The sequence below is a fragment of the Entelurus aequoreus genome, linkage group LG02 (genome assembly GCF_033978785.1).
Source record: "Entelurus aequoreus isolate RoL-2023_Sb linkage group LG02, RoL_Eaeq_v1.1, whole genome shotgun sequence".
In the NCBI taxonomy this organism is placed as follows: domain Eukaryota; kingdom Metazoa; phylum Chordata; class Actinopteri; order Syngnathiformes; family Syngnathidae; genus Entelurus; species Entelurus aequoreus.
The window spans coordinates 85,953,056-85,979,319 of NC_084732.1; the positions used below are offsets into that span (position 1 = coordinate 85,953,056).

Below are 26,264 nucleotides of genomic sequence, written 5' to 3' on the forward strand. Positions count from 1 at the left end.
TCTGATAGTTTATATATCAATGATGAAATCTTAACATTGCAACACATGCCAATACGGCAGGGTTAACTTATAAAGTGCAATTTTAAAATTCCCGCCACACTTCCGATTGAAAAAGCCTTCGGAGGATGAGTATGCGCGTGACGTCAATCATTGAACCGGAAGTATTGGTACTCCATTGAATACAATACAAAAAAGCTCTGTTTTCATTTCATAATTCCACAGTATTCTGGACATCTGTATTGGTGAATCTTTTGCAATTTGTTTAATGAACAATGAAGACTGCAAAGAAGAACGTTGTAGGTGGGATCGGTGTATAGCGGCGGCTGTAGCAACACAACAAGGATTACTCACTTGGATAGCAGACGCGCTAGCCGATGCTAACCGGCCACTGCACGGATGATCGGGTGAAGTCCTTCGTCGCGCCGTCAATCGCTGGAACGCAGGTGAGCACGGGTGTTGATGAGCTGGGCAGATGAGGGCTGGCTGGCGTAGGTGGAGCGCTAATGTTTTTGTCATAGCTCTGTGAGGTCCGGTTGCTAAGTTAGCCTTAGCGTCGTTAGCAACAGCATTGTTAAGCTTTGCCAGGCTGAGATCTATTAACCGTGTAGTTACATGTACATGGTTTAATACTATTGTTGATCTTCTGTCTATCCTTCCAGTCAGGGATTTATTTATTTTGTTTCTATCTGCATTTGAGACATGCTATCACGTTAGCTCGTAGCTATCATGTTAGCTCGTAGCTAATGCTAATGAGCTTCGTCGATGTATTGTCGTGGAGATACAAGTCACTGTTAATGTCCATTTTGGGTTCTCGACTCTTATTTTCAAGAGGATATAGTATCCGAGGTGGTTTAAAATACAAATCCGTGACCCACAATAGAAAAAGGAGAGAGTGTGGAATCCAATGAGCCAGCTTGTACCTAAGTTACGGTCAGAGCGAAAAAAAATATGTATTTCACTGCATTCTAGTCCGTCACTCTAACGTTCCTCGTCCACGAATCTTTCATCCTCGCTCAAATTAATGGGGTAATGGTCCGAATAGCTCTAGCTGTGTTGAAAACAATAGGAAAATATGAGGGAGTGAACAACTGACAACGTCATCACGCTACTTCCGGTAGGGGCAAGGTTTTTTTTATCAGAGACCAAAAGTTGCAAACTTTATCGACGTTGTTCTATACTAAATCCTTTCAGCAAAAATATGGCAATATCGCAAAATGATTAAGTATGACACATAGAATGGATCTGCTATCCCCGTTGAAATAAAAAAAATTCATTTCAGTAGGCCTTTAACTCTTACAATATTAGTCGAAAGTCTACATAATGAATATCTCTGTTTCCTCTACAAATTGAGCAAAACTGTGCCTCGATTGTAACTTTATTTTAGCGTAAGAGTAAAATATAACATTATGCCTGTGCTTCTATTCTTCGCGTCACGTTAGATAGCTAGTGTTTGCCATTTTAGCATACATTTTCTTCTTCCTCCACCATTACTGTCTGTATTTTTACAGAAGGCGAATCATTCTCAAACCGCTCATTTTAAATGCAGGAAAAAGTTCAGGTTTAGGGGACTAGCTCCTTCATCTGTCGTCAGCCTGCAGGGCTGTGCACATCGGGAGGGGTCCTGATATTGCTGCTGCAGCCACACACCACCGAAAGGATTTCCAACTTTTACTTATACTTAACGGATGGTATGAAGGAAACTTTTTTGTCGTTTTGAAACTGTCACTTTATAATACAGACCTTAAAACCAGTTATTGGCCCATACCTACTTCAGATAAGTGCATACTTCCTGCTTACATCATCACAACATTCAATTTCTGCAGTCTTGTGTTTGTGAAAAAAATCTTTGGTGCAACTGCAACAGTACTTTTTTTTTGTTCCAGCGTTTTTGGCAAAGGCTCACTAAAGATGTGGAAGGCAGCAGCAGGACAGTCAATAAAAGTGGCTGTAGATGAAGGTGGTGATGACTGGGAGACTGACCCCGACTTTGAGGTACAGTAGCATTGCACATCATCTTTGGTCACGTCTTTTTCTTGCCAAACATTTTTTGTTTTTTTCTCCCGGATTTCTAGAACGATGTATCTGAAAAGGAGCAACGCTGGGGTGCCAAGACAGTGGCTGGTTCAGGACATCAGGAGCACATAAAGTGAGAATACAGATATTTCTTCGGCTGTTTAGAATGCTAAGGTATAAAGTGTCCTTGACTTTACTTATTTGGAATAGTATCCACCGCCTCCGTGAAACAGTGTCAACAGAGCATACCAGCTTGAAGCAGAAGGAATTGGACAACATGCCTAAGGCCTCACATGGATATGGAGGAAAATTTGGGGTGCAGCAGGACCGCATGGACAAGGTACAGAAAACTTTGTGACATAATTGGCCATGAGGCATGTGCATGTTCATTTTTGAATTTTTAAAACATGGATCATTGTGGGTTATTAGGAGGGATACACAAAATTGACGGTTCGGTTCGGTTCAATATTTTAGTGTCACGGTTTGATATTTTCTCGACCCGAAAAAAGAGAAATTTCCATGCATTTTTCTACTCAAAGTTTTTTTTAATTATCAACATTTTAGCTTCAACTGAAAAGTACAGTTTTTATATTAAATGTATCTGATGCAGCTATACCTGCCCCATTTTCTGCTGTGTATACTTAGCACCATATGAAACAAGCACCTTGTAAAAAAAAAAAAAAAATTAAAAAAATGCATCTGATGAATCACCCATCTTCTGTGGTGCATTCTTAGCAGCAGAGTAACAGCGAGTGCTACGGACACTGTTGTCTCTAATTGGGCTTTTATCTTGTTATACAAAGCAGAAACTACGATATCGGTGAAATAGTTTTGTGAAGGAATCTTGTAACAGGGCTCAAGTGTCCGCAGCAAACCCGACATACAGAATAGGGGCGCATTTTGACAGCAATAAAGGTAGCAATCACCTCAATTATTTATTTTGCCCTCTTTGAATCATGTGCTTTAAGCTCTCTAAATGCCCCTGGTAAAGTTTGTAGCCTGTGATATAGCGCCTTGTTCTTGTTTTGTTTCACCTATTTCCGCATCGAGTTGATGCCGGCGTAAATGGGTTGTCCTGTTTGTTGTATTTCAACTCTTGTAGTTTATCGTTGTGTTACACTTGCAACATACCGTTGTATTTTTGTCCACGACACGTTTGCCATCAGGGTCATACTCAACACGAAAATCAATATAGTTCCACACGCCAGATCTGAATGATACCATACCATACCATACCAACTTTATTTATAAAGCCCTTTAAAAACAACCACAGTTGAAAAACAAAGGGCTGTACACCACAAAGAAATAAAGGCAAAGGACAGACTAAAAAATAAAATTTAAAACAGAAGTAAAATACACATTAAAAAAGCAAATACAAAATTACCCTAAGAACAATTTTGTTAGATAAAAAGCAGTTAAAAAAGTTAAAAGTTAAAAACAGTTTAAAGTCTCATGCTGGGTTAAAAGCCAGTGAATAAAAATGGGTTTTAAGAAGGGTCTTAAAAATAGCCTGTCTCACATGAAGTGGAAGATCATTCCAGAGTTTGGGGCCCGCAACAGAGAAGGCTCTGTCCCCCCTGAGCTTACGCTTGGATTTGGGTACCTCCAGGATCAGCTGATCAGCTGACCTGAGGGACCGGGTGGGGGCATAGAGGTGGAGCAGCTCAGAGAGGTAAGGTGGGGCAAGACCATGTAAGGATTTAAAAACAAGTAAGATAATTTTAAAATGGACTCTAAAAGACACAGGCAGCCAGTGGAGGGAGGCTAAAACAGGAGTAATGTGCTCTCTTTTTCTTGTTTGTTAAAAGTCGGGCAGCTGCATTTTGGACCAGCTGCAGACGTGAGAGGGAGGACTGACTAATTCCAAAATATAAAGCGTTACAGTAATCCAGCCGAGATGTAATAAAGGCATGGATTACTGTCTCAAACTGTTGCCTAGAAAGAAGGTTTTTAACCTTAGCCAGCTGACGTAAATAAAAAAAGCTGGCTTTCACCACTGTGCCAATCTGACGGTCCAATTTAAAATCACTGTCAATACGAAAACCCAGGTTGGTGATCATGGGCTTAACGTACAAAGCCAAGGGGCCAAAGTCAACAGGGGGAAGCTCACAGGTACCACCAGGTCCAAACACTATTACTTCTGTCTTCTTTTCATTGAAGTTTAAGAAGTTTAGGGCCATCCAGGCCTTGATGTCATCAAGACAAGCAAGTAATGGCTGTATTGAAGAGGCATGATTTTTCTTTAACGGAAAATACATTTGTGTGTCATCAGCGTAACAATGAAAACAAATACCATGCTTTCTTAGGATTGAGCCCAGGGGAAGTAAATAAATAGAAAAGAGCAGTGGTCCTAAAACTGAGCCCTGTGGGACCCCACATGTTAAGGGAGCAACAGAAGATTCAGAACCAGCAACATTTACAGAGAAGGTCCTGTTAGTCAAATATGACTTCAGCCAACTCAGGGCAGTACCACAGATGCCCACTTGATGTTGTAGGCGGCTAATTAAAATATTATGGTCCACCGTATCAAATGCTGCTGTTAGATCGAGTAAAACTAAAATCACATGATCACCTAAGTCTGTTGCTCGAAAGATGTCATTAAAAACCCTTACTAATGCTGACTCGGTACTATGGAGGGGTTTAAACCCAGACTGAAAGACTTCTAAAATATCAGAGTCCTCTAAAAAAGTGTTTAACTGGGTAAAAACAATCTTCTCCAAGATTTTTGAGAGAAAAGGCAGCTTAGAAATGGGTCTAAAATGGGCTAAAACTGAACTGTCCAGACCAGGTTTCTTTAAAAGTGGTTGAACCACGGCGTGTTTAAAACTGGTAGGAACCACACCAGAAAACAAACTGCTATTTAAAATGTTAAGAACAGGCTGCCCTATACAAGAAAACACTTCTTTAAAAAATGTAGGAGGGACAGCATCATGGGGGGAACCTGAGGGCTTCATATGATTAGTTAACTCTTGTAACTGCCGCAGAGTCACTTGCTCAAACTGATTAAAAACAGCAGAGTAGTTAAACGGGACAGAAGGGTCAGAGGTCGGAACAGAGATGAGAGCCCTCGTTGTGGCAATCTTATCAATAAAATACTTTAAAAAGGCATTGCACAATTCAGAGGAGGGTTCCAAACATGTAGGCTGAGGGGCGTTAAGAACAGAGTCAATGGTTTTGAATAAAACACGAGGGTCAAGACTATTTGAGGCAATAATGTTTGCCAAATGTTCTCTTTTTGCCTCTTTTACTGTGCTCTGATATCGATGCCAACAGTCCTTTAAAATCTGGAGTGACACCTGAAGCTTGTCCTTCTTCCACCTGCGTTCAGCTTTGCGGCACTCACGTCTGATCGCACGGCTTCTCTCATTAAACCAGGGTTCTGATTTAGTTTTGGCCTTTTTGATTTTTAAAGGAGCCACTGAGTTCAAGACTGTGTCACAGGTGGAGTCAAACAATACATTGAGTTTCTCAGTGTCAGAAAAAACAGACTCTGTGCTAGAAAAAACAGAGTCAGAGGGTAAAAAAACCTGGTTAAAAGCAGTAATAAACTGACCAGCAGTGGAAGGGTTAAAAACTCGACAGAGACGCGCAGGAGCGCTCGCTCCAGCTGTCAAGCGGTTAAAACTGGCCTCAAATATGACAGGCATATGGTCTGAAAGCACATTGTCACAAATGTCCAAGTTAGACACAGGTAGACCATATGAAAGGACAAGATCAAGCGTGTGACCACGTCCGTGTGTGGGGCCAGACACAAACTGTGTCAAATTAAAAGAGTCAATAAGGTTTAAAAAATCCTTCACCAGTGGTTTGTCGGGACAGCATACATGGATATTAAAATCTCCAACAATGAGGACACGATCATAGCGGGGCATAATTCCTGCTAAAAAGTCCGAAAAGTCATTGATGAAGTCCTTATTGTATTTGGGCGGGCGGTAAATGACAGCGCACATCACCGCGTCAGCGCGACACACCTCAAATAAAGTCAATTCAAAGCTGGCAAAAAATGACGAAGGAAAGCATTGCTTACATTTATAGTCATTTTTATAAAGTGTCGCCGTTCCTCCTCCACGGCCTGATGCACGAGGAGAGTTAAAATAGCAACAGTCTGCCGGCAGAAGTTCGGAGAAAACGCTGGACTCACCGGTACCGAGCCACGTTTCCGTTATGCACATGAAGTCCAGACAGCGTGACTCGAAGAAATCCCTGAGTGGAAACGTTTTGTTCGCCACTGATCTGGCGTTTACCAGACCAATTCTGGCAGGAGATGAGACCGGTGTCGCAGCATACCGTGAATCCCGGCACAACAACTTTAAATTGGAGGGATTCACCCCACGTTGGCGGCACCGGGCTGAGCAGGTGCGGGCGCGGCGCGTCCCCGGTCTCTCATCGGGGCCGACTCTCGGCACAGGGTAACCCGATGGATCCACGGAGGGCCAGCAAGCAACAAGGGAACCGCCCAATCCATTTCCCGTCCGGGCAGCGCCGGAAGAGCACGCCAACAGCACTCTCTGCCCCACCCGGCGGCCACCACGGGTGCCGCGGCGACGCTTCCGCGGAAAGCTCAGGGCTGGTACCCGGAAGAGGTGAGCTGGTATTCCTGACAGCAACGGGGGCAAAACATTTGGACCACCAAGATCAAAAGAAAAATTATTTTTGATAGGTGGTCGAAAAACCAACAATTCTTGGCGAACATACACCAGCAGAGACTCGAACTGTTTAGTGCAGTAGGATAAAATCAACAAAAACTGAAACCAGACTGAGAGCGGTAGACGGCCAGCCACACACGACGGCGCCATCTTGAATGTACGTTCAATCAGAACGCACAAAGCTGAGCTGTAATGATGGAGGATCTTTGATTTCAGGTGTATTTGAGGCATTAGCCATGTTGCAACGAGGTACAGCAGCTACAGCTTCGCATGTGGCTTCAGTCTTAACACCTTTTTTTGGTCTCAATGAATGTGGGAGTCGCTGCTATTCGATCTGCGCTCAACTTAGCAGCCTAAGGCGGCATATTCGAGCGCAGATCCACTGAGCTTTCAGCACCAGGCGTATCGTCACAAGTTGATAAACCGAACAGATCGAACCGTTTGATACAAGTACATGTATTTTTGCACCCCTAGTTATTAGTCTCAACAGTTCAGATTTTCCTCATTTCATTATGCTTATTTGCTCTTAGTTTCTTATGATTTTAGTACAGATGCTTAAAACTGGCAGGTTAAAAACAATCTTAATTTTTTTTGATAATAATCAAGATTGGATGATATGAAAAAAATGATCTTGATACATTTTTTTGCCCTATAGCTTGTATTTGGTAACCGAGTATTTGCATAAGACAAGAAACACTTCCTGTCCTTCTCTTTTAATACATACTGTGTGGAATTTTGGTTTGCCACTGTACTGAAAAATACTACTAGATTTACTGTTGCACTCCTAGCATGTAGCTGTCTTAACACTTACTAAATATAGCTACAAAATTGCTAAGTTAGCAACACTTATCCTTCCTGCTACGTCTCCGTATTATCTGGCAGACCTGGTGCGCCTGAGCTGTGTTAAGTTACGCTGCATACGCCACTTATAGCACCAAATTAATTTGTGGTGGTCTAAGTTTAAGGCAGGCTGCAACAAAAAAACTGGATGTATGGTGAACACTTTTTATTGGTATCTACAAAACAGCACTGTATACCTTACAGCAAGATGCGCACTTTATTGCGGCCATTACAGCATGACAACTTTTTCTCTCTCACACTGGCTCTAACGAGCAGTCAAACGCCACGGCACCCTGCAGCCTAATATCACACTCCCAGCTCAGAACCATACACGATTTTCCCATTGGCAAAATATCAGATGGAAACAGAAACATTTTTATAAAATTTAAAAAATGGAGGAAAGTATTGTCAATTAATTGTCGTAGATTAAAAAAATTATCAGCGCTCATTCTCCTTTTCTGTTGTGAAAGTCACAGGTAAATGTACAAGCAATAGTTGAACTATGTCAATAACTGCCCATTTCACTTCTGATGTGTAATGGCATCTGCCTATCTCAAATATATTTGCTATTTCATGAAGAAATAAACTAGGGATGGTATGACCGATTTGCATTAATCTCTGTGGTTTCGGGGGTGAATTCACGGTCTATCGGATTATACCTCGTATCGATTCAATTCGATTTTGATGTATTTTACCAAAATACAGTACTGTATAAAACAAATAATTACCCAAATTGCTTTTATAACTTCCTTTTAGTTGATGCAAATAATTGTGGGTAGGCCCTTGTAAGCAACAACCAAGTAAGAATGGCTGATATCATACACATCTACATTCAAAATGTCAGGTTTGTAATACTGTTTTAAAAGAGAAACAAGCATCTTGTAAAAAAACGCTATTTGCAAAATGTTCCATGCTGCAAATACACGGGAATCATTTCAAATTGTTACATGGAATCAGCGCCGACTCTGCATATTTGAATCGTCATGCATCGTGATCAGGATGTACGGTAAATCATGTGGAATAGAATCACAATGGCCATTGATGCATCTTAAATGTATTGGATTGTTGCCATTGAATCGAGACAAATATCAAGTAGAGATAAGAGATGGCCATCCCTAAGCTAAACCCAACGTTCAGAGCAATTGTTTAGTCTTTGTTTTTTGTTACTTTTGAGGGTTTTTTCAAAGCCTATTTATTTATTTTTGTGTGTGTGTGTGTGTGTGTGTGTGTGTGTGTGTGTGTGTGTGTGTGTGTGTGTGTGTGTGTGTGTGTGTGTGTGTGTGTGTGTGTGTGTGTGTGTGTGTGTGTGTGTGTGTGTGTGTGTGTGTGTGCGCGTGCGCGTGCATATGCATGACAGACGCGCGCACGTCTGTGTCATTCAATGCTCATCCCTGGCAAGCACCATCGTCCTTTCAGTATTTTCTCTCTGGTCTGTTTATCCACTGCAACATCAATGTGATGAGTGAGCACTCTTGTTTGTGTGTAAATGTGACACCCCAATGTCACTCCTTCTAACTGCTCGCTGGGATTTTCATTCTCCCCTTTCCTTCTTTTATTTTAACCATTCCTGCATCACAACATAATATTCTGTATTTGATCTATTATTTCATCAGGGGACGGCGTGGCGAAGTTGGTAGAGTGGCCGTGCCAGCAATCGGAGGGTTGCTGGTTACTGGGGTTCAATCCCCACCTTCTACCATCCTAGTCACGTCCGTTGTGTCCTTGGGCAAGACACTTCACCCTTGCTCCTGATGGGTGCTGGTTAGCGCCTTGCATGGCAGCTCCCGCCATCAGTGTGTGAATGTGGAAATACTGTCAAAGCGCTTTGAGTACCTTGAAGGTAGAAAAGCGCTATACAAGTATAACCCATTTATCATTTATAATTTGTCTGTGTGTGTTTTGACAGTCTGCTGTAGGCCATGATTACCAGAGTTTGTTATCGAAGCACTGCTCCCAGACTGATAACTCCAAGGGTTTCGGAGGAAAGTTTGGTGTTCAAGCTGACCGAGTTGACCAGGTATTTCCTGTTACTGATCACTTATAACATTTTCTTTCTTTTCTATTTATTTATTTATTTTGTCCTGTCCAGCTTCTCAGGCAAATCATATTGTTGATGTAGATGCCCATATAGGCTGTACAAAAATTTACTTTACAAAAGAGAAGTGTGGGATACTTCTCTTGTTGCCTTATTTGTATTTGGCTTTATTAAATGTATTTATATTATCATTTGGTGCAGCCGGGCCGGAGCAGGAGGGGATAGAAAAAGAAAAAAAGGAAGACAAAGGGGGAAATTTTGGGGACAAGAGGGGGATAAGACATAGAGACAAAAACAACAACAGCAAACACAACAATAACAACAATAACAACAACAACAATAGAGCAACATCAGCAAATAGGATATGTACAAATATGATGGTAAAAGTGATAGCAAAGAAGCAGTTAGTGAAATAAATAATAATACAGAAATGACAATGACACTACAAATGGAGCAATACAAATACCAATAGAAATTGCGATATTGATAATGAATAATACCAATAATTTACCTCTATTATCAACAATACAGTTGTTCAAATGCAACAATACATATATGTAATGATAACTAGAGATACAAAAGAAAGCAGAAAAATGGAGGGGAAGAAAGAGAAGCCAGCTATATTAACCTTGTAGATTGTTATAGTAACAATAGGTTAAGCTTTGTCAGTGTGCCATGTGTTATCCAGTTTACCCTAGGGTAACAATGTTAATTTGTGTTTGATGAAACGTGATTATATGCATGAGTGTATGTATGTATGTATATGTACTTGTATATGTACAGTATGTGTATGTGTATGTTTGTACAGTGAATGTATGTGTATGTTTGTACAGTGAATGTATATGTACAGTATGTATATATGTATGTTTGTACAGTGAATGTATATGTACAGTATGTGTATATGTATGTTTGTACAGTGAATGTATATGTACAGTATGTGTATATGTATGTTTGTACAGTGAATGTATATGTACATGTATGTGTATATGTATGTTTGTACAGTGAATGTGCGTGTGGATGTACGAACTTTGAGTATGTAGGTATGTACTGTATTTGTGTAAGTATGTGGGAGCGTAGGTACCTATGTATGTATGAATAACGGTGAGTATATGTGTATTTGTATGTACAATATATTTGACTCCCAGTGTGTGTGGGAGCCAGAGTACGTACGGCCCCAGACACCCAGAGAGCCCAACACACAAACAGCAGGTGTGGCGCCCAGGGAACAAGGGACCACCGGCCCCACGCAGCCAGGCCGGCCAGCGACAGGAACCCCAGAGCCCGGCCCACCGTGCCGCCCGGAAGAGCCAGCAGCAGGCCGCAGACAGACGCGCACGGCAGAGGACAAGGCACAGGAGAAGCAGGGGACAGCCATCCCTCAAGCCAACGAGAGACCACACCCCACGCGGGCAGAAAGGCGGGACGCCCCGCCCGAGGGGCCCAGAGACTCCCCGCAACCGGATGGGAAGACCGCCCCCGCCCCACCAGCAACCGGGCCCCCACGAGCCCACCCCCCAGCCCCCAAGTCAGCCGCCGCAGGACCACCCGCAGGGACCCCAACGATGGAGATGGAACAACCAGCAACCGCCCTGTCGAATCCCCCCCCTGAGGGAGGGGGAAAAAATAAAATAAATAATAATAATAATAAAATATATTTAAAAAAAAAAATATATATATATATATATATATATAAAAAAAAGAGAATTAAAAGAAGATCACAGACACGCTGACACACAAGGTCACTACCCTCAGGAAAATTTAAATTCCAGCAGCAGTGTACAAAATTGTAAAAAGTAAATAATGGGGTTATAAATGGAGACAAAATAGAAAAATATTACAATAGAATAAAAATAAAAAGCAACAATGAGAATAAAAATATAACACTAAAATAAGAATATAACAAGAGAAACTAGGCAGTAGTGACCATGTTATGAAAAAGTATTTCACTGTCATTGTTTTGCATCCCCTGTCATCCTAGTACCCCCCCTCCCCCCAGAGAGGAGTTGTACAGTCTAATGGCGTGTGGAACAAAGGAGTTTTTGAGTCTATTAGTCCTGCACTTGGGATGAAGCAGTCTAGCACTGAACAGGCTCCTCTGGCTACTGACAACGGTATGCAGAGGGTGACTGGCATCATCCAGGATGCTCACTAGTTTTTCCACAGTCCTCTTCTCTGCCACCGTCACCAGTGAGTCCAGTTTTATTCCGATCGTAGAACCGGCCCGCCTGATCAGTTTCTCCAGTCTGCAGCTGTCTTTCTTAGATATGCTTCCCCCCCAGCACACTACGATGTAGCACAGAACACTGGCAACCACAGACTGGTACACACAAGAAAATCCACAGCTACAACATCCACAAGAGTTTTTTACAGATGTTGAAGGTGTGCAGCCTCCTCAGGAAGTACAGCCTGCTCTGTCCTTTCCTGTACAAGTGGTCTGTGTTAACAGTCCAGTCCAGCTTATTGTCCATCCACACCCAGAGGTACTTGAATGAGTCCACGGTCTGTACCTCGACTCCCTCGATCACAATAGGTTGTGACCTTGGACTCGACCTCCCAAAGTCAAGTGAAGTGAAGTGAAGTGAATTACATTTATATAGCGCTTTTTCTCAAGTGACTCAAAGCGCTTTACATTGTGAAACCCAATATCTAAGTTACATTTAAACCAGTGTGGGTGGCACTGGGAGCAGGTGGGTAAAGTGTCTAGCCCAAGGACACAACGGCAGTGACTAGGATGGCGGAAGCGGGAATTGAACCTGCAACCCTCAAGTTGCTGGCACGGCCACTCTACCAACCGAGCTATACAGCCCCACAAAGTCAATGACCAGCTCCTTGGTTTTTGTTGGATTGAGCTGCAAGAGGTTGCTGTGGCACCAGACAACAAAGTCCCTCACCAGCCTCCGAAACTCCTCCTCTCTGCCGTCCCTGATGCACCCGACGATGGCTGTGTCATCCGAGTACTTCTGGATGTGACACAGCTCTGAGTTGTAGCAGAAGTCAGCGGTGTACAGGGTGAACAGAAGAGGGGCCAGCACCGTTCCCTGCGGTGCTCCGGTGCTGCTGATCACAGTGTCAGATGTGATGTCCTTCAGTCTGACGTACTGTGGCCTATCGGTGAGGTAGTCTGAAATCCAGGCAACCAGGCAGGGGTCCACTCGCATTCTGTCCAGCTTGTCCTGGAGAAGGCGGCCCAGGTGTGAGTGGGCTCGGTGCAGCAGGTAAAGGATAGCATCCTCCACACCAACGCCTGCCTGGTACGCAAACTGCAGGCTGTCCTGGGCATGTTGCACCTGTGGTCTGAGGAGGCTGAGAAAGAGCCGCTCCATTGTCTTCATTATATGAGAGATGAGCGCCACTGGTCTGTAGTCGTTCAGCTCACTGGGGCAGTTCTTTTTGGGAACTGGAACAATGCATGACGTCTTCCAGAGGGTGGGCACTCTCCCCAGCTGCAGGCTGAGGTTGAAGATCCGCTGGAGTGGTTCACCCAGTTCTGCAGCACAGGTCTTCAGGAGTTGGGGGCACACCTTGTCTGGGCCTGCTGCTTTCCTAGGCTGTAGCTTCCTCAGTTGACCTCTGACCTGGTCCGCAGAGATGACTAATGTCTGCGTAGAGGTGGTGGAGGGGGGTGCTTCCATGGCTGGGGAGGAGGTGCGTTGAGGGGAAAAGAAGAGGGGGTGGCTGCGATGGGGAATGAGGGGTGGAGAGGACACGGGCTGGTTGAAACGGTTGAAGAAGTTATTCATCTCATTGGCCCTCTCTATTGTCCCCCCAACAGCTCTGGTCTTTGTATTGTGGCCTGTGATGGTTTTCACACCTTCCCAGACCTCCCTCATGTTGTTCTGCTGCAGCTTCTGCTCCAGCTTCTTGCTGTAGCTGTCCTTAGCCTCCCTCACGCGTTGTTTCACCTCCCGCTGTGCTGCTCTCATTGCCTCCCTGTCTCCACTCCTGAAGGCAGCTTTCTTCTTGTTGAGGACAGCTTTAACCTCTTGTGTTACCCAGGGTTTGTTATTAGGGTAGCACCGAACAGTCTTAGCAGGGCAGATCACATCCACGAAGAAGTTGAGATAATCCGTGAGACAGTGAGTCAGCCCATCAATGTCCTCACCCTGTGGAAGCAGCACGTCCCAGTCTGTGGTGTTGTAGCAGTCCCTGAGGGCATCTTCCATTTCAGGGGACCACCTCCTCACAGAGCAAGTGTTAACAGGCTGCCTTTGGACCAGGGGGGTGTATTTTGGCTGCAAATGGACAAGATTGTGGTCAGACTTCCCTAGTGGGGGGAGGGGTGTGACCTTGTATGCATCCTTGACATTAGCATAGAGTAGGTCAATTGTCCTGTTGTTTCTTGTGGGACAATCCACAGCCTGGTAAAAAGCAGCTAACGTTGAGTCCAAAGTAGCATGGTTAAAGTCCCCAGAAATGATGAAAAAAGCCTCAGGATGTTTTGTCTATAGCCTTGATGTGATGGCGTGGATCATCTCACATGCATTGTCTGCATCAGCCCTCGGGGGAATGTAAACACAGAGGGAGATCACGTGACTGAACTCCCTCGGCAGATAGTATGGCCGGAGGCTAACAGCTAGTAGCTCCAGGTCCGGGCAACACAAGACTTTCTTCACAGAGATGTGTCCCGGGTTACACCAGCGGTTGTTAACGTATATGATGAGCCCCCCACCTTTGCTTTTCCCACATGCTTTAGTGTCTCTGTCAGCTCTCACTGCAGTGAATCCCTGCAGGTCCACGTTAGTATCCGGTACCAGATGGTTTAGCCACGTTTCCGTGAAGATAAACAGGCTGCTCTCTCGATATGCACGCTGGCTTTTTAGTTCATGAAGCTCATCGATCTTGTTCGGCAGCGAGTTCACGTTCCTCATGATGACGGAAGGAATGGATGGTTTGTAGCGCCGTCGATTTTCCTCTCGCTTAGCCTTTAGCTTAGCCCCCGCTTTGCAGCCCCGAGGATTCTTTCTCAGCTCCACAGGAATGGAGTGTCGTACACCAGCACGCCCCATTGTTTTCAGAGTGAGCAGCTCCTCTCTCGAATAAGTAAGAAAGCTGCCTGCTGGTCTTTGAAAACTGCCAAAAGTATCCATTGGATATGTACAGGGATTCACTCTCTTCAAGGAAAACATAAAAAAGATAAAAGACAAAAGATAAAAGATAAAATACAAGTTTACAATACAATAGACGGGGGGACTAGACCCAGAAGGCCCCAACCAAGACGGGCACTCGAAAAGGATGGACGGTGGGACCCAGGAGCTCCAGACACGCAGCCCGGATGCAGTAGTCTGAGGCGCCGACCACCGCTTGAGAAGCAGGCCCAGAGCGTACCCCCAGAAATATATATATATACATACATACATACATATACACACATACAGTATATATATATATATATATATATATATATATATATATATATATATATATATATATATATATATATATATATATATATATATATATATACACACATACAGTATATATATATATATATATATATATATATATATTTATATATATATATATATATATATATATATATATATATATATATATATATATATATATATATATATATATATATATATATATACTGTATGTGTGTATATATATATATATATATTTAATATATACCTGTATATAATATATATATATATATATATATATATATATATATATATATATATATATATATATATATACACAACAACAAATCCATACACAGGCCGGCACCTACTGCCCACTGAGAACCAGCCGATCTCCTCCCCCAAGCCCCACAGGTCCGGCCGCGCACCCCCGTCACCCAGGGACAACCCCGACAAGCCCGCCCCAGACGACGGCATGACACCGGGCGTGAAGGGCGGCGTGGCAGGGCGCAAGGGCATCCAAGGCCCACACCCGACAAGCCAATCAACACCACAATAAAAGAATATGAAGCCGGCAAGTTCGTCCGCCCCGACAACCACCACATGCACGCGCTGCCACAAGTCACAACATCGGCCACCCCCCTGCATCGGACCCAGCAGCCACGGGCGCCCACACCACAAACAAACGGCAGCAGAAACAGCAGCTGCAATACCCCCAGACAGCCAGCACTTATAGCATTTTCAATCATTCAAACATGAACTTTGTTCGATGAAGCACAGCAAATAGTAGTGGGGCAAAAATAAAATAGGAAATAATACAATACAATACATTACTTATGCCTTGTTGAATTTATTAACATATTTATTGATCCTGTTGGGCATTTTGTAAGTAAAATGATTAATGCAACCCCAAATTGTTAACCCATTCACAATTGGATTCCGAAATACACTCAAAAACAAAAGTGGAAGTTCAACAACTTATATTGAGTCACAGTCTTGTGTATGACCTCCATCATCTTGTATGCACACCCTAATATGTCTGGGAATCGTCCTAATGGGAAAACGTCTGTTCCCCTGATGGATCTCCTCCCAGGTAAACAGTCATTTCATGGACAACTTTGAGCTGCAACATGCGGTCATACATTATTTGATGCAAGACAAACCAGTAATCACCAAACCACCAAAATGATTCCCGAGCGCAGCCACTGCTCCCCTCACCTCCCAGGGGGTGGAACAAGGAGATGGGTCAAATGTAGAGAGTCATTTCACCGTAATTTCACCACAGTTAGTGTGTGTGTGACTATCAGTGGTACTTTAACTTTAACTTTAATCAGCCAGAAAGAATGAGAGGGAAATTGTTTACTCATGTTACTTGTAAAACTCTTGTTTAATGAGGGTAGTCATTTCACGTATGTGTGATTGACTTAGTGTTAAACTGTGATTTATATCTACCCTGTTTTATTTGTAGCAGTTTTAGTTAAATGACACTTTGTTATGAAACAAAACATTATTTGGTGTATAAACGTGCTTATCTGCCATTTTCACATCATTGTGTGGGATTTAAGGATCATACATTTTTGAATCATACAAATCAGCCAGACCTAATTACTACACTTTTCCTTAATATGCATTTTCACTGAAATTGAATATGCTTCAGTTGAAGTATTTTTTTCTAATTACTGTCATCACTTTTCTGCTTTCATCGTAGTCTGCTGTCGGCTTTGAGTATGCTGGGAAAACCGAGAAACATGCTTCACAGAAAGGTGATGTTTAACATGTTGTTCGTTTAAGCTTTAGCCACAAATTAGAGTTTGCAACTTGTCGCGTTATTTGGGGCACGCTGCCTTCCTTATTTTCGTTGTCACATTTGTCTGAGTAATTCTGGACTCTGTACCGAGGATGTCGTTGTGGCTTGTACAGCCCTTTGAGACACTTGTGATTTAGGGCTATATAAATAAACATTGATTGATTGATAAGTATTTGCACTTATTATGAGTTTATTAGGCTTGGTTAAAACTGCACCAGCTGTCTACAGCAATCCATTTTTACAACTCTGCCACCATTGTTTCCTGCTTGTTCTTTATGTTGGCATCATTTTGGCACATGGAAATGTAAGCACAGTATGTGTTATGTCATATTTGACATTTATACTGTATGTTTTCAATTCCACCAAGCCTACGGAGCTGTTTTATTTTAACCTTAAAGAAAAACATGCAGACAGTAGTTGGATTAGATATTCAGTCCAGCCCCAAATTATTCAAACCCTAGGCAAATTATGACCAAATATTTTTTTTCAAATATAAATAAAAGTTGAAAAATATTTTTTCCTCAATGATGCAGCCTTATCTAAATCGGTTTATTTTCTGAGAGATGCCTTTATCATTTTTAATGAACCAAACATTTGCTAGTTCAATAAAAGTAACTTTAAATAAAAGTTAAAGACGTGTTAGGTTTGACATCAAAATATGAATATGAGACAAAAAAAGTAAAAGTTCAGCTGTTTTTTCCGATATTTACTATGGATATTTACTATAGATCTGACACTGGCTTTATTTGTAATAGAATGGAAAACCACATTTTTAGGTGAACTCATTTATTGGAACATACTCAGATCCAGATTTAAATACCATCCATCCATTTTCTACCGCTTGTCCCTTTCGGGGTCGTGGGGGGTGCTGGAGCCTATCAGCTGCATTCGGGCGGAAGGCGGGGTACACCCTGGACAAGTCGCCACTTCATCGCAGGGCCAACACAGATAGACAGACAACATTCACACACTAGGGCCAATTTAGTGTTGCCAATTAACCTATCCCCAGGTGCATGTCTTTGGAGGTGGGATGAAGCCGGAGTACCCGGAGGGAACCCACACAGTCACGGGGAGAACATGCAAACTCCACACAGAAAGATCCCAAACCCGGGATTGAACTCAGGATCTATACCTAAAAATAAAAATCTAATTACCGTATTTTTCGGACTATAAGTCGCAGTTTTTTTCATAGTTTGGCCGGGGGTGCGACTTATACTCAGGAGCGACTTATGTGTGAAATTATTAACACATTACCGTAAAATATCAAATAATATTATTTAGCTCATTCACGTAAGAGACTAGACTTATAAGATTTCATCGGATTTAGCGATTAGAAGTGACAGATTGTTTGGTAAACATATAGCATGTTCTATATGTTATAATTATTTGAATGTCTTTTACCACAATATGTTACGTTAACATACAAGGCACGTTCTCAGTTGGTTATTTATGCGTCATATAACGTACACTTATTCAGCCTGTTATTCACTATTCTTTATTCTAAATTGCCTTTCAAATGTCTATTCTTGGTTTTGGGTTTTATCAAATAAATTTCCCCAAAAAATGCGACTTATACTCCAGTGCGACTTATATATGTTTTTTTCCTTCTTTATCATGCATTTTCGCCCGGTGACAACCTTCTTCTTTTATACGTATACTTTACTGAGTTTAAGTTCAGGGAACACAATAACAAACCGGCCACTGCCGTTCACATAACCGACTAACCACCGGAGCCCGTGCATAGAGCAATGCATGCTGGGAGTTACCATAAATACACTAAAATAGTGTACCATAATAATGCGCAATGCAAAAACAGAACATTTACAATCTCCCACTTTTTTCGTTTATTTATTTATTTATTTATGTTTTTTTAACACAAAAAATCACAGTCTATTATTAATGTCCATATGTATGAAAATGTAAGAACATGGTGACCAACAAAAAAACTTATACAAAAAAAACTGTCCACAAAAGAATAGTCTCTATTCCAGTTTCCACTCTCCAACACTGAGTGCCTTTAGGAGCTGAAGTGCGGATGCACCTCGTTTTGTCAAACAGTCAGCTAGCTGCTCTCCTGTAGGTACCCAGAGAATCTGTTGGATTTTTTTACTCTGAAGAAGTTCTTTGATGCCACTTATTTCAAGGCGGAGCCTTTTCTCTGTCACTGACTTAGTAGACTTGATGGCGTCTGCAAGGGAGTGGTTATCAGTGACACACACTATTGGTAAGACATGTTGTGATACATTCCCTGTGGTAAGTTCTGCATGAAGGTCAGATAAAGAAATGGCACTGTCAAAAGCATCTGCAAGGGCAAGAGTTTCTACAGCAAGAGTGCTCCGTACGACTCTCCTGATCTTTTTTGACTGCCAATACACAGGTGAGAATCTTCCTTCCTCACCCATCAGCAGAATGAAATGTCCCCCTTGAGTGCCTCCATCTGTAAGGTTTCCCAGCGAGGCGTCGCAGAACACTACTAGCTTTAGAGAACTGTCTTTTCCCAGGTTCTGAAACTTCAGTGTCACTTGTTCTGATTTCAATTTTCTCACCATCTTGTTTGTGTCATGTAAAGTCTGCACAGTAGCATGTTTTATGTTAGCTGCAAGGACACATGTATGTATTGTCTGGCAACCCACAGAAGTTGACCTATTTTTGATCTCAGGTCATCAATTTCACTTTCAGTCAAAAGAGCATCCCGTCTCATGGCTCTGGAGATGTCTATGTGAATTGGCTGGAGATTCTGTATGTAATTGTTTTGATGCATACAGTACATGTTACTCCATTTGCAGTGACATACTCCATGCCTACATAGCGAAAGCTGTCATGTTCTTCTCTGCCCACTTGAAAGGCAGATTGCAGGTGAGGGATTACGGTTGTTGTGAAGATCTGTGAACCACCCCAGATGAAATCATCAACATGACAAGCAAGCACCCCAGACACATTACAATCTTTATCCAACCAATAAAATATAGCAGGGTCAATTTGTGACATCTTTCCTCCAGTTTGCAACATTGTTTCTTTAACCCTATTGTACCAGTACAGTGATGCATCATTTAGTCCATAAACACATTTGTTTAGCTTCCATAGAGTTCCCTCACTCTAAGTTTCAGGTGGTGGACGAACATAGATGTCTCGGATAACTCATTTCCTTGAAGGAATGCTGACTTAATGTTCATAGAGTGGGATCGGTTTTGACATATCACAGACATGAGGAGTCTAAGAGACTCTGAGGCACATGTTGGCGAGTCTTTTGGGATATCTTTTGTGTTTAGCTCTTCAAATCCTCTCGCCACTAGTCTTGCTTTTGGAACTATGCCGTCTGGTGTGTCTTTGAGTGTACACACCCATCTTGTGGAAATGTATTTTTGTCCCATGTTTTTTACTTCATCAAACACACCGTGTTTCTCCCAGTTACTTATTTCAGTAAGTTTAGCTGATTCAAATGACACATCCTTTGTAACAAGTACATCCTCGTGATCAGATGGCTGTTCCACCATGTCCGATGACTGAACCTGCAGTGTGTCAACCTGTGAAAGGTCAGCTGACCTTGTTGTACCAGTGAGGTTAACTGGCTCAGTGTACTCCAGATTGTACCAGTCCTTGTGTTTTCCAGTTTCCTTTCCCGCTCGACCTAGCACTTTTGCTGTGTGTGAAATTCCAGTGTCTCTTTCCACATACTTAATGAATCGTCCTGCCTTTAGATTCATACTACGGTCTGTTCTTACGATAGGAGGTTGTCTGTCGGATGGATCATTATCATGCTCATTGCTGTCTCTGTCATTATTAGACCTCCCTGCCGCATTCTCTGTGTCAGGCACACTGTCTACATCACTAGATACAGTATCGGGTAGATCTTCAACATGTTCAATGCCACATTCTGCTGCATTAAAGGCCTACTGAAACCCACTACTACCGACCACGCAGTCTGATAGTTTATATATCAATGATGCAATCTTAACATTGCAACACATGCCAATACGGCCGGGTTAACTTATAAAGTGCAATTTTAAATTTCCTGCGAAACTTCCGGTTGAAAACGTCTATGTGTGATGACGTTTGCGCGTGACGTCAATGGTTGAAACGGAAGTATTCCGACACATTGTATCTCAATACAAACAGCTCTGTTTTCATCGCAAAATTCCACAGTATTCTGGACATCTGTGTTGGTGAATCTTTTGCAATTTGTTTAATGAACAATGGAGACTGCAAAGAAGAAAGCTGTAGGTGGGATCGGTGTATTAGCGGCTGGCTGCAGCAACACAACCAGGAGGACTTTGACTTGGATAGCAGACGCACTATCCGACGCTAGCCGCCGACCGCATCGATGATCGGGTGAAGTCCTTCGTCGCGCCGTCGATCGCTGGAACGCAGGTGAGCACGGGTGTTGATGAGCAGATGAGGGCTGGCGTAGGTGGAGAAATAATGTTTTTATCATAGCTCTGACGAGGTCCCGTAGCTAAATTAGCTTCAATGGCGTCATTAGCAACAGCATTGCTAGGCTTCGACAGGTGGCACAGCATTAACCGTGTGGTTACAGGTCCAGTGTTTGGTTCTGTGTCTCCTGATAGTAGTATTGTTGATCTGCTGTCTATCCTTCCAGTCAGGGGCTTATTTCTTTTGTTTCTATCTGCATTTAAGCACGATGCTATCACGTTAGCTCCGTAGCTAAAGTGCTTCGCCGATGTATTGTCATAGAGATAAAAGTCACTGTGAATGTCCATTTCGCGTTCTCGACTCATTTTCAAGAGGATATAGTATCCGAGGTGGTTTAAAATACAAATCCGTGATCCACAATAGAAAAAGGAGAGCGTGTGGAATCCAATGAGCCCTTGTACCTAAGTTACGGTCGGAGCGAAAAAAGATACATCCTGCACTGCACTCTAGTCCTTCACTCTCACGTTCCTCATCCACGAATCTTTCATCCTGGCTCAAATTAATGGGGTAATCGTCGCTTTCTCGGTCCGAATCGCTCTCGCTGCTGGTGTAAACAATGGGGAAATGTGAGGAGCCTTTCAACCTGCGACGTCACGCTACTTCCGGTACAGGCAAGGCTTTTTTTTTATCAGCGACCAAAAGTTGCGAACTTTATCGTCGATGTTCTCTACTAAATTCTTTCAGCAAAAATATGGCAATATCGCGAAATGATCAAGTATGACACATAGAATGGATCTGCTATCCCCGTTTAAAAAAAATAAAAATTCATTTCAGTAGGCCTTTAAGTTCTGTCTGGCTTTCTTGGCTGTCACGAGACGTGTCAGTGTAGTGATCTGTGGCCTTGCACAGTCTACAGCGATGCACCCGGACATAGGAGCCTCCATGTCTAACAAATATTACCACCCCGTCTCGTCCAATTACCACCCCAGGGCCTTTCCATTCATTGCAGTCCATTTTTTTGTAGTACACTTTATCTCCAGTTTCATAGTATTCATCTGTGCTGCGAAGCTGTGTGCGCAGAGCTCTCCTGATTCTCTCAGAGCCTCAGTAAACGCTGTCCTTGCTTCATGTAATGCTGAAATGTGCTGTCCTACCCATTTACTCATGGTAGTGCCCTCCAGGGCAGGCGGTTTATCAACCAGCACAGAAGGTAGGTTCGAGTTTTGTCCAAACACCAGCTGGTATGGACTAAATCCATGCACATTGTGCATTGTATTCTTTGCCATCAAGGCCCAATCTAGGGCTGTTTTCCAGTCACAAACACTGCTTTTCTTCACTTTTAACAGGATCTCTGTAAGGGTCTGGTTATGTCTTTCCATCAATCCATTACTCCATGGACTGTAGGCAGCAGTGGTTTTCACTTCAATATTAAAGTTCTCAGCCATGTCTCTCATTTCCTCATTATTGAATTCACCTCCATTGTCACAAAAAATCTTAGATGGGCTCCATGAACACTCACCCAGGAATGAATAAAGTGCCTCACAATTTCACTGGATTTTTTTGTGGTAACAATGCTACCAGCATTGAACCTGGTGAAGTGATCAATCATGTGGAGGTACCACACATTTAGTTCTAGCTCGTGTAGATCTAATGCCACAGTTTCATTGTACGTTGAAGCCATTGGTAGACCAACTGACGGCTTTGGTTTGGGCTTGTTGTACTTGAGACATGTTTCACAGCTGCTTACGATGTCCTTCAGAATAGTAACACTCCCATAATCATTACTTCCAGCACTAATTAGTAATTTTTTGAGTTTATCAACTGAGGCATGTCCAAACTGCTTGTGAAGTTTCACCAATACTTTGTGTTTTTCATCTTTACTCATGCCATCTCTTATGGCCAGAACTTCATCAGTTTGGGGTTCATTCTCACGGGTGGCTGTGCAATCTCTGTCCACTATGTTTACACAGTAGTGTCCTGAGGATGTAATCTCAAGAGGCACTGGTTTCTGAAACATTGTGGCTTTATCATTCTCAATGTCAAGCACTGCTTTTGCCCTCTTAAGTGACGTTTTACTTAGTAGTAAAGGAATGTTCACTGAGACCACCTGGTTTGACCTATTTTTGCTGGGACTTTTACTTTTTTTATGGAATGAACAACTTGTCCATCACCAAACTTAAAAGCTCTTCTACTCTGTGTATTTTCCATTTTTTTCTTGTCACTCTCCTTCAGTGTATGAATGTAATTCTCCAGCCATTTTTCACCACACTGTTCTGGTGCATGCAGTGTCAATTACAGCTGAACCTAAGGCTTCTACCATGAATATTTCAGCATCAGAAACTTACTCTTTGGAAAGCAATGTAACATTGCACTCTTCAATTGCTTCTTTCTCTGCATTTTCCTCTGTCATTTTTACATGTTCAGCCTTATTTAGGCAGTCCTTAGCCCAGTGAAATGTACTCTGGCAAATAGCACACTTAGACCTCCTGCCGAACCTATCTAGTGGGTTTGAGCCAGTCAATGGCGCCCTCTTTTGGTCGGGTTGGGAACGAAATTTCCTTCCGTCTCTTTTCCTTTGATCCACATAAAAAGCAATATCTTCGCGCATGTGAATTCCCCCGCTGCATGTGGGCGGCTGCACATTGTCTCCAAAAATGCTTTTTAAAGCTGACTTCATGCTTGCAAATGTAAGTGTTGAACAAGCTGTAAGCGCAAGCTGTTTATCTTTAACATTGAGACTGGCTGTATCCAACAACTTGAATGCCAAAACAGCGTCGGGAAGAACCATGTCAAATTTGCGCATTTTGTTGTACTTCAGCTCGAACTGAACGATGTAATCCACCATGGAAACTTCGTTTTCTCTCCGGATCTTGTCAAAGTCTGTGTATACATCATAATCTCTGTCCTTTTCTTCTTTTAAGAATACATTATCCAATGCCTTTACAAGGGTCTTCATTCCATCATCTTTGTTCAAATCATCCGCAGGTATTTCCAAAGCTGTATCTCTAGCTCTCCCCCTCAGTGAGAGAGCAACAGCTTATGCTTGTTTCTCCTTATCGAGGTCGGTAACACGTATCCACATTTCAATTTAATTTTTCCAGCTTTCATTTGACTTATTTTCTTCAAACGCAGGAGGGACTCTGTAGTTAGCGTTGTTAGACATCCTCTGCTACCATTGAAAATTCAATGACGACAACCTTCTTCTTTTATACGTATACTTTACTGAGTTTAAGTTCAGGGAACACAATAACAAACCGGCCACTGCCGTTCACATAACCGACTAACCACAGGAGCCCGCGCATAGGGCAATGTATGCTGGGAGTTACCGTAAATACACTAAAAGAGTGTACCATAATAATGCGCAATGCAAAAACAGAACATTTACAGAGCGACTTATACTCCGAAAAATACGGTACTAATTACTATTAGGTATCCTATCCTATATCCTATCCTAACAGTCAAAAATGGTCGTGATAGCATCACACTCTGGGGCTACTTTGCTGCCAGTAATGCAGTGGATACAATCATGAGGGAGTTTACCTCAAATCAACAGCTGGATATGATGTAACAATTGGGTGTTCCAGCAGGACAATGATCTGAAATACACAGACGCATCAAAACCGGTTTTGGAGTAGATGAAATAAGATGACAATTAAGTTTCTGGATTGGCCTTTTTTATAAAGCCCTGACCTCAACCCTATTAAAAAATTGTGGACTCTGTTTAAGAGGCTGGGTTCATGACAAGAAATTCAAATGAGCTGTCTGAATTCAAATTTGTGCACACAGTCCTTTAAAAAATGTTTTACAAGATATGCTTTGTATAAAAATTTCATGCTGGAAAAAGAACAGCCAACGATAAGCGTATACATCATATGCTTGTTTGTGACTAGAGCACGAAGACTCGTATAGTATTTGCTATGCTACTTCATTTATCGGCTGACTTTTCCCCCCATGCTTTGCTCTGTAGACTACAACACTGGGTTTGGGGGGAAATATGGTGTTCAGGCTGATCGTGTCGACCGGAGTGCGGTGGGCTTCGATTACCAAGGCAAAACTGAGAAACACGAGTCCCAGAAAGGTTGGTTGAATATTTCCTTCTTTGTATTCAAATCAACCACAAAAGACATGAAGAAATAGAACCAAATTTAGTCGAGAGCTCTGTGCATTATCAGGTTTTTATTTTCATTCTTTTGCCATTTAGTTTTTTTCCTATTTGAATTATGACTTTGGACATTTGATGGCCTTATAGTGTCAAATAATTTTTGGGTAGTGTTTCTTACAACTTAATTTATATTTTACAGACTGACTTTCAAATAAAACAATCCAGATGAGAGAAAACGGAAATTTGAGCCAAATTATTTTCATGACACAGGGTTTTGAAATATAAATGTAAATAATGGTTGGAAGAAACTACCGCACATGAACTTCTGATCTACATTAAAGTTCATCTGGTCTGCCAAAATTACTTTATTTTATTGAATTATTCAGGACAGTGCACACTAATTAACAATCTGATGGACAGACAGTGAATCAAGTCAGATTATAGCATATTTGCTCATTTACATCTTTAGTCCCCCAAACCAGTGTAGGTGGCAATGGAAGCAAGGTGTGCCCAAGGACACAACAGCAGTGGCGAATAGGATGGCAGAAGATGCATTTGTATCAGGAATATGAAGTTTCTAGATGACCACTCTAGCAGCTGAACCACCCGATGTTTTCTGATTTAAAATGTGTGTGCCAAAAACTTTCTCTTCCTGAAGTACCTTTACTTTGTTATTCATTGTTGTGCTCTTTGATTTGCTGTGGTCATCGTCAGATTATGCCAAAGGTTTTGGAGGGAAGTTTGGCGTGGAGACTGACAAAGTGGATAAGAGCGCTGTGGGCTTCGAGTACCAGGGCAAAACTGAGAGGCACGAGTCTCAAAAAGGTCAGTTGCTTAGATCTTAACAAGGTGACAGTTAATACTTTAAAACTGTTGGTTTGTGTGTCCTGTAAACTAGCAACAATGCCTGCTGCATACTGAAGCTGTTTTTTGACTGTCATCTAGGGTTGTTCGGTATACCGGTACTCAGTGTTGGGTTAGTTACTGAAAACCAGTAACTAGTTGCAGTTACTAGTTACTTTATTTCAAAAGTAACTCAGTTACTTACACCAAAAAGTAATGTGTTACTGTGAAAAGTAACTATTTA

General features: G+C 42.3%; 1 protein-coding gene across 3 annotated transcripts in view; it reads left to right on the forward strand.

Moving 5' to 3' along the window:
- Window positions 1-26,264, forward strand: part of LOC133640222 (src substrate protein p85-like) — a 53,533-nt gene that overhangs the window by 1,753 nt on the left and 25,516 nt on the right. For all 3 annotated transcript variants that reach the window (XM_062033707.1, XM_062033709.1, XM_062033708.1), the window contains 7 exons: window positions 1,884-1,992; window positions 2,073-2,146; window positions 2,224-2,353; window positions 9,406-9,516; window positions 16,606-16,660; window positions 25,043-25,153; window positions 25,892-26,002. In XM_062033707.1, the coding sequence (XP_061889691.1) occupies window positions 1,909-1,992; window positions 2,073-2,146; window positions 2,224-2,353; window positions 9,406-9,516; window positions 16,606-16,660; window positions 25,043-25,153; window positions 25,892-26,002 (676 nt within the window). In that variant the 5' untranslated portion in view covers window positions 1,884-1,908. The remainder of the gene's footprint in view (window positions 1-1,883; window positions 1,993-2,072; window positions 2,147-2,223; window positions 2,354-9,405; window positions 9,517-16,605; window positions 16,661-25,042; window positions 25,154-25,891; window positions 26,003-26,264) is intronic.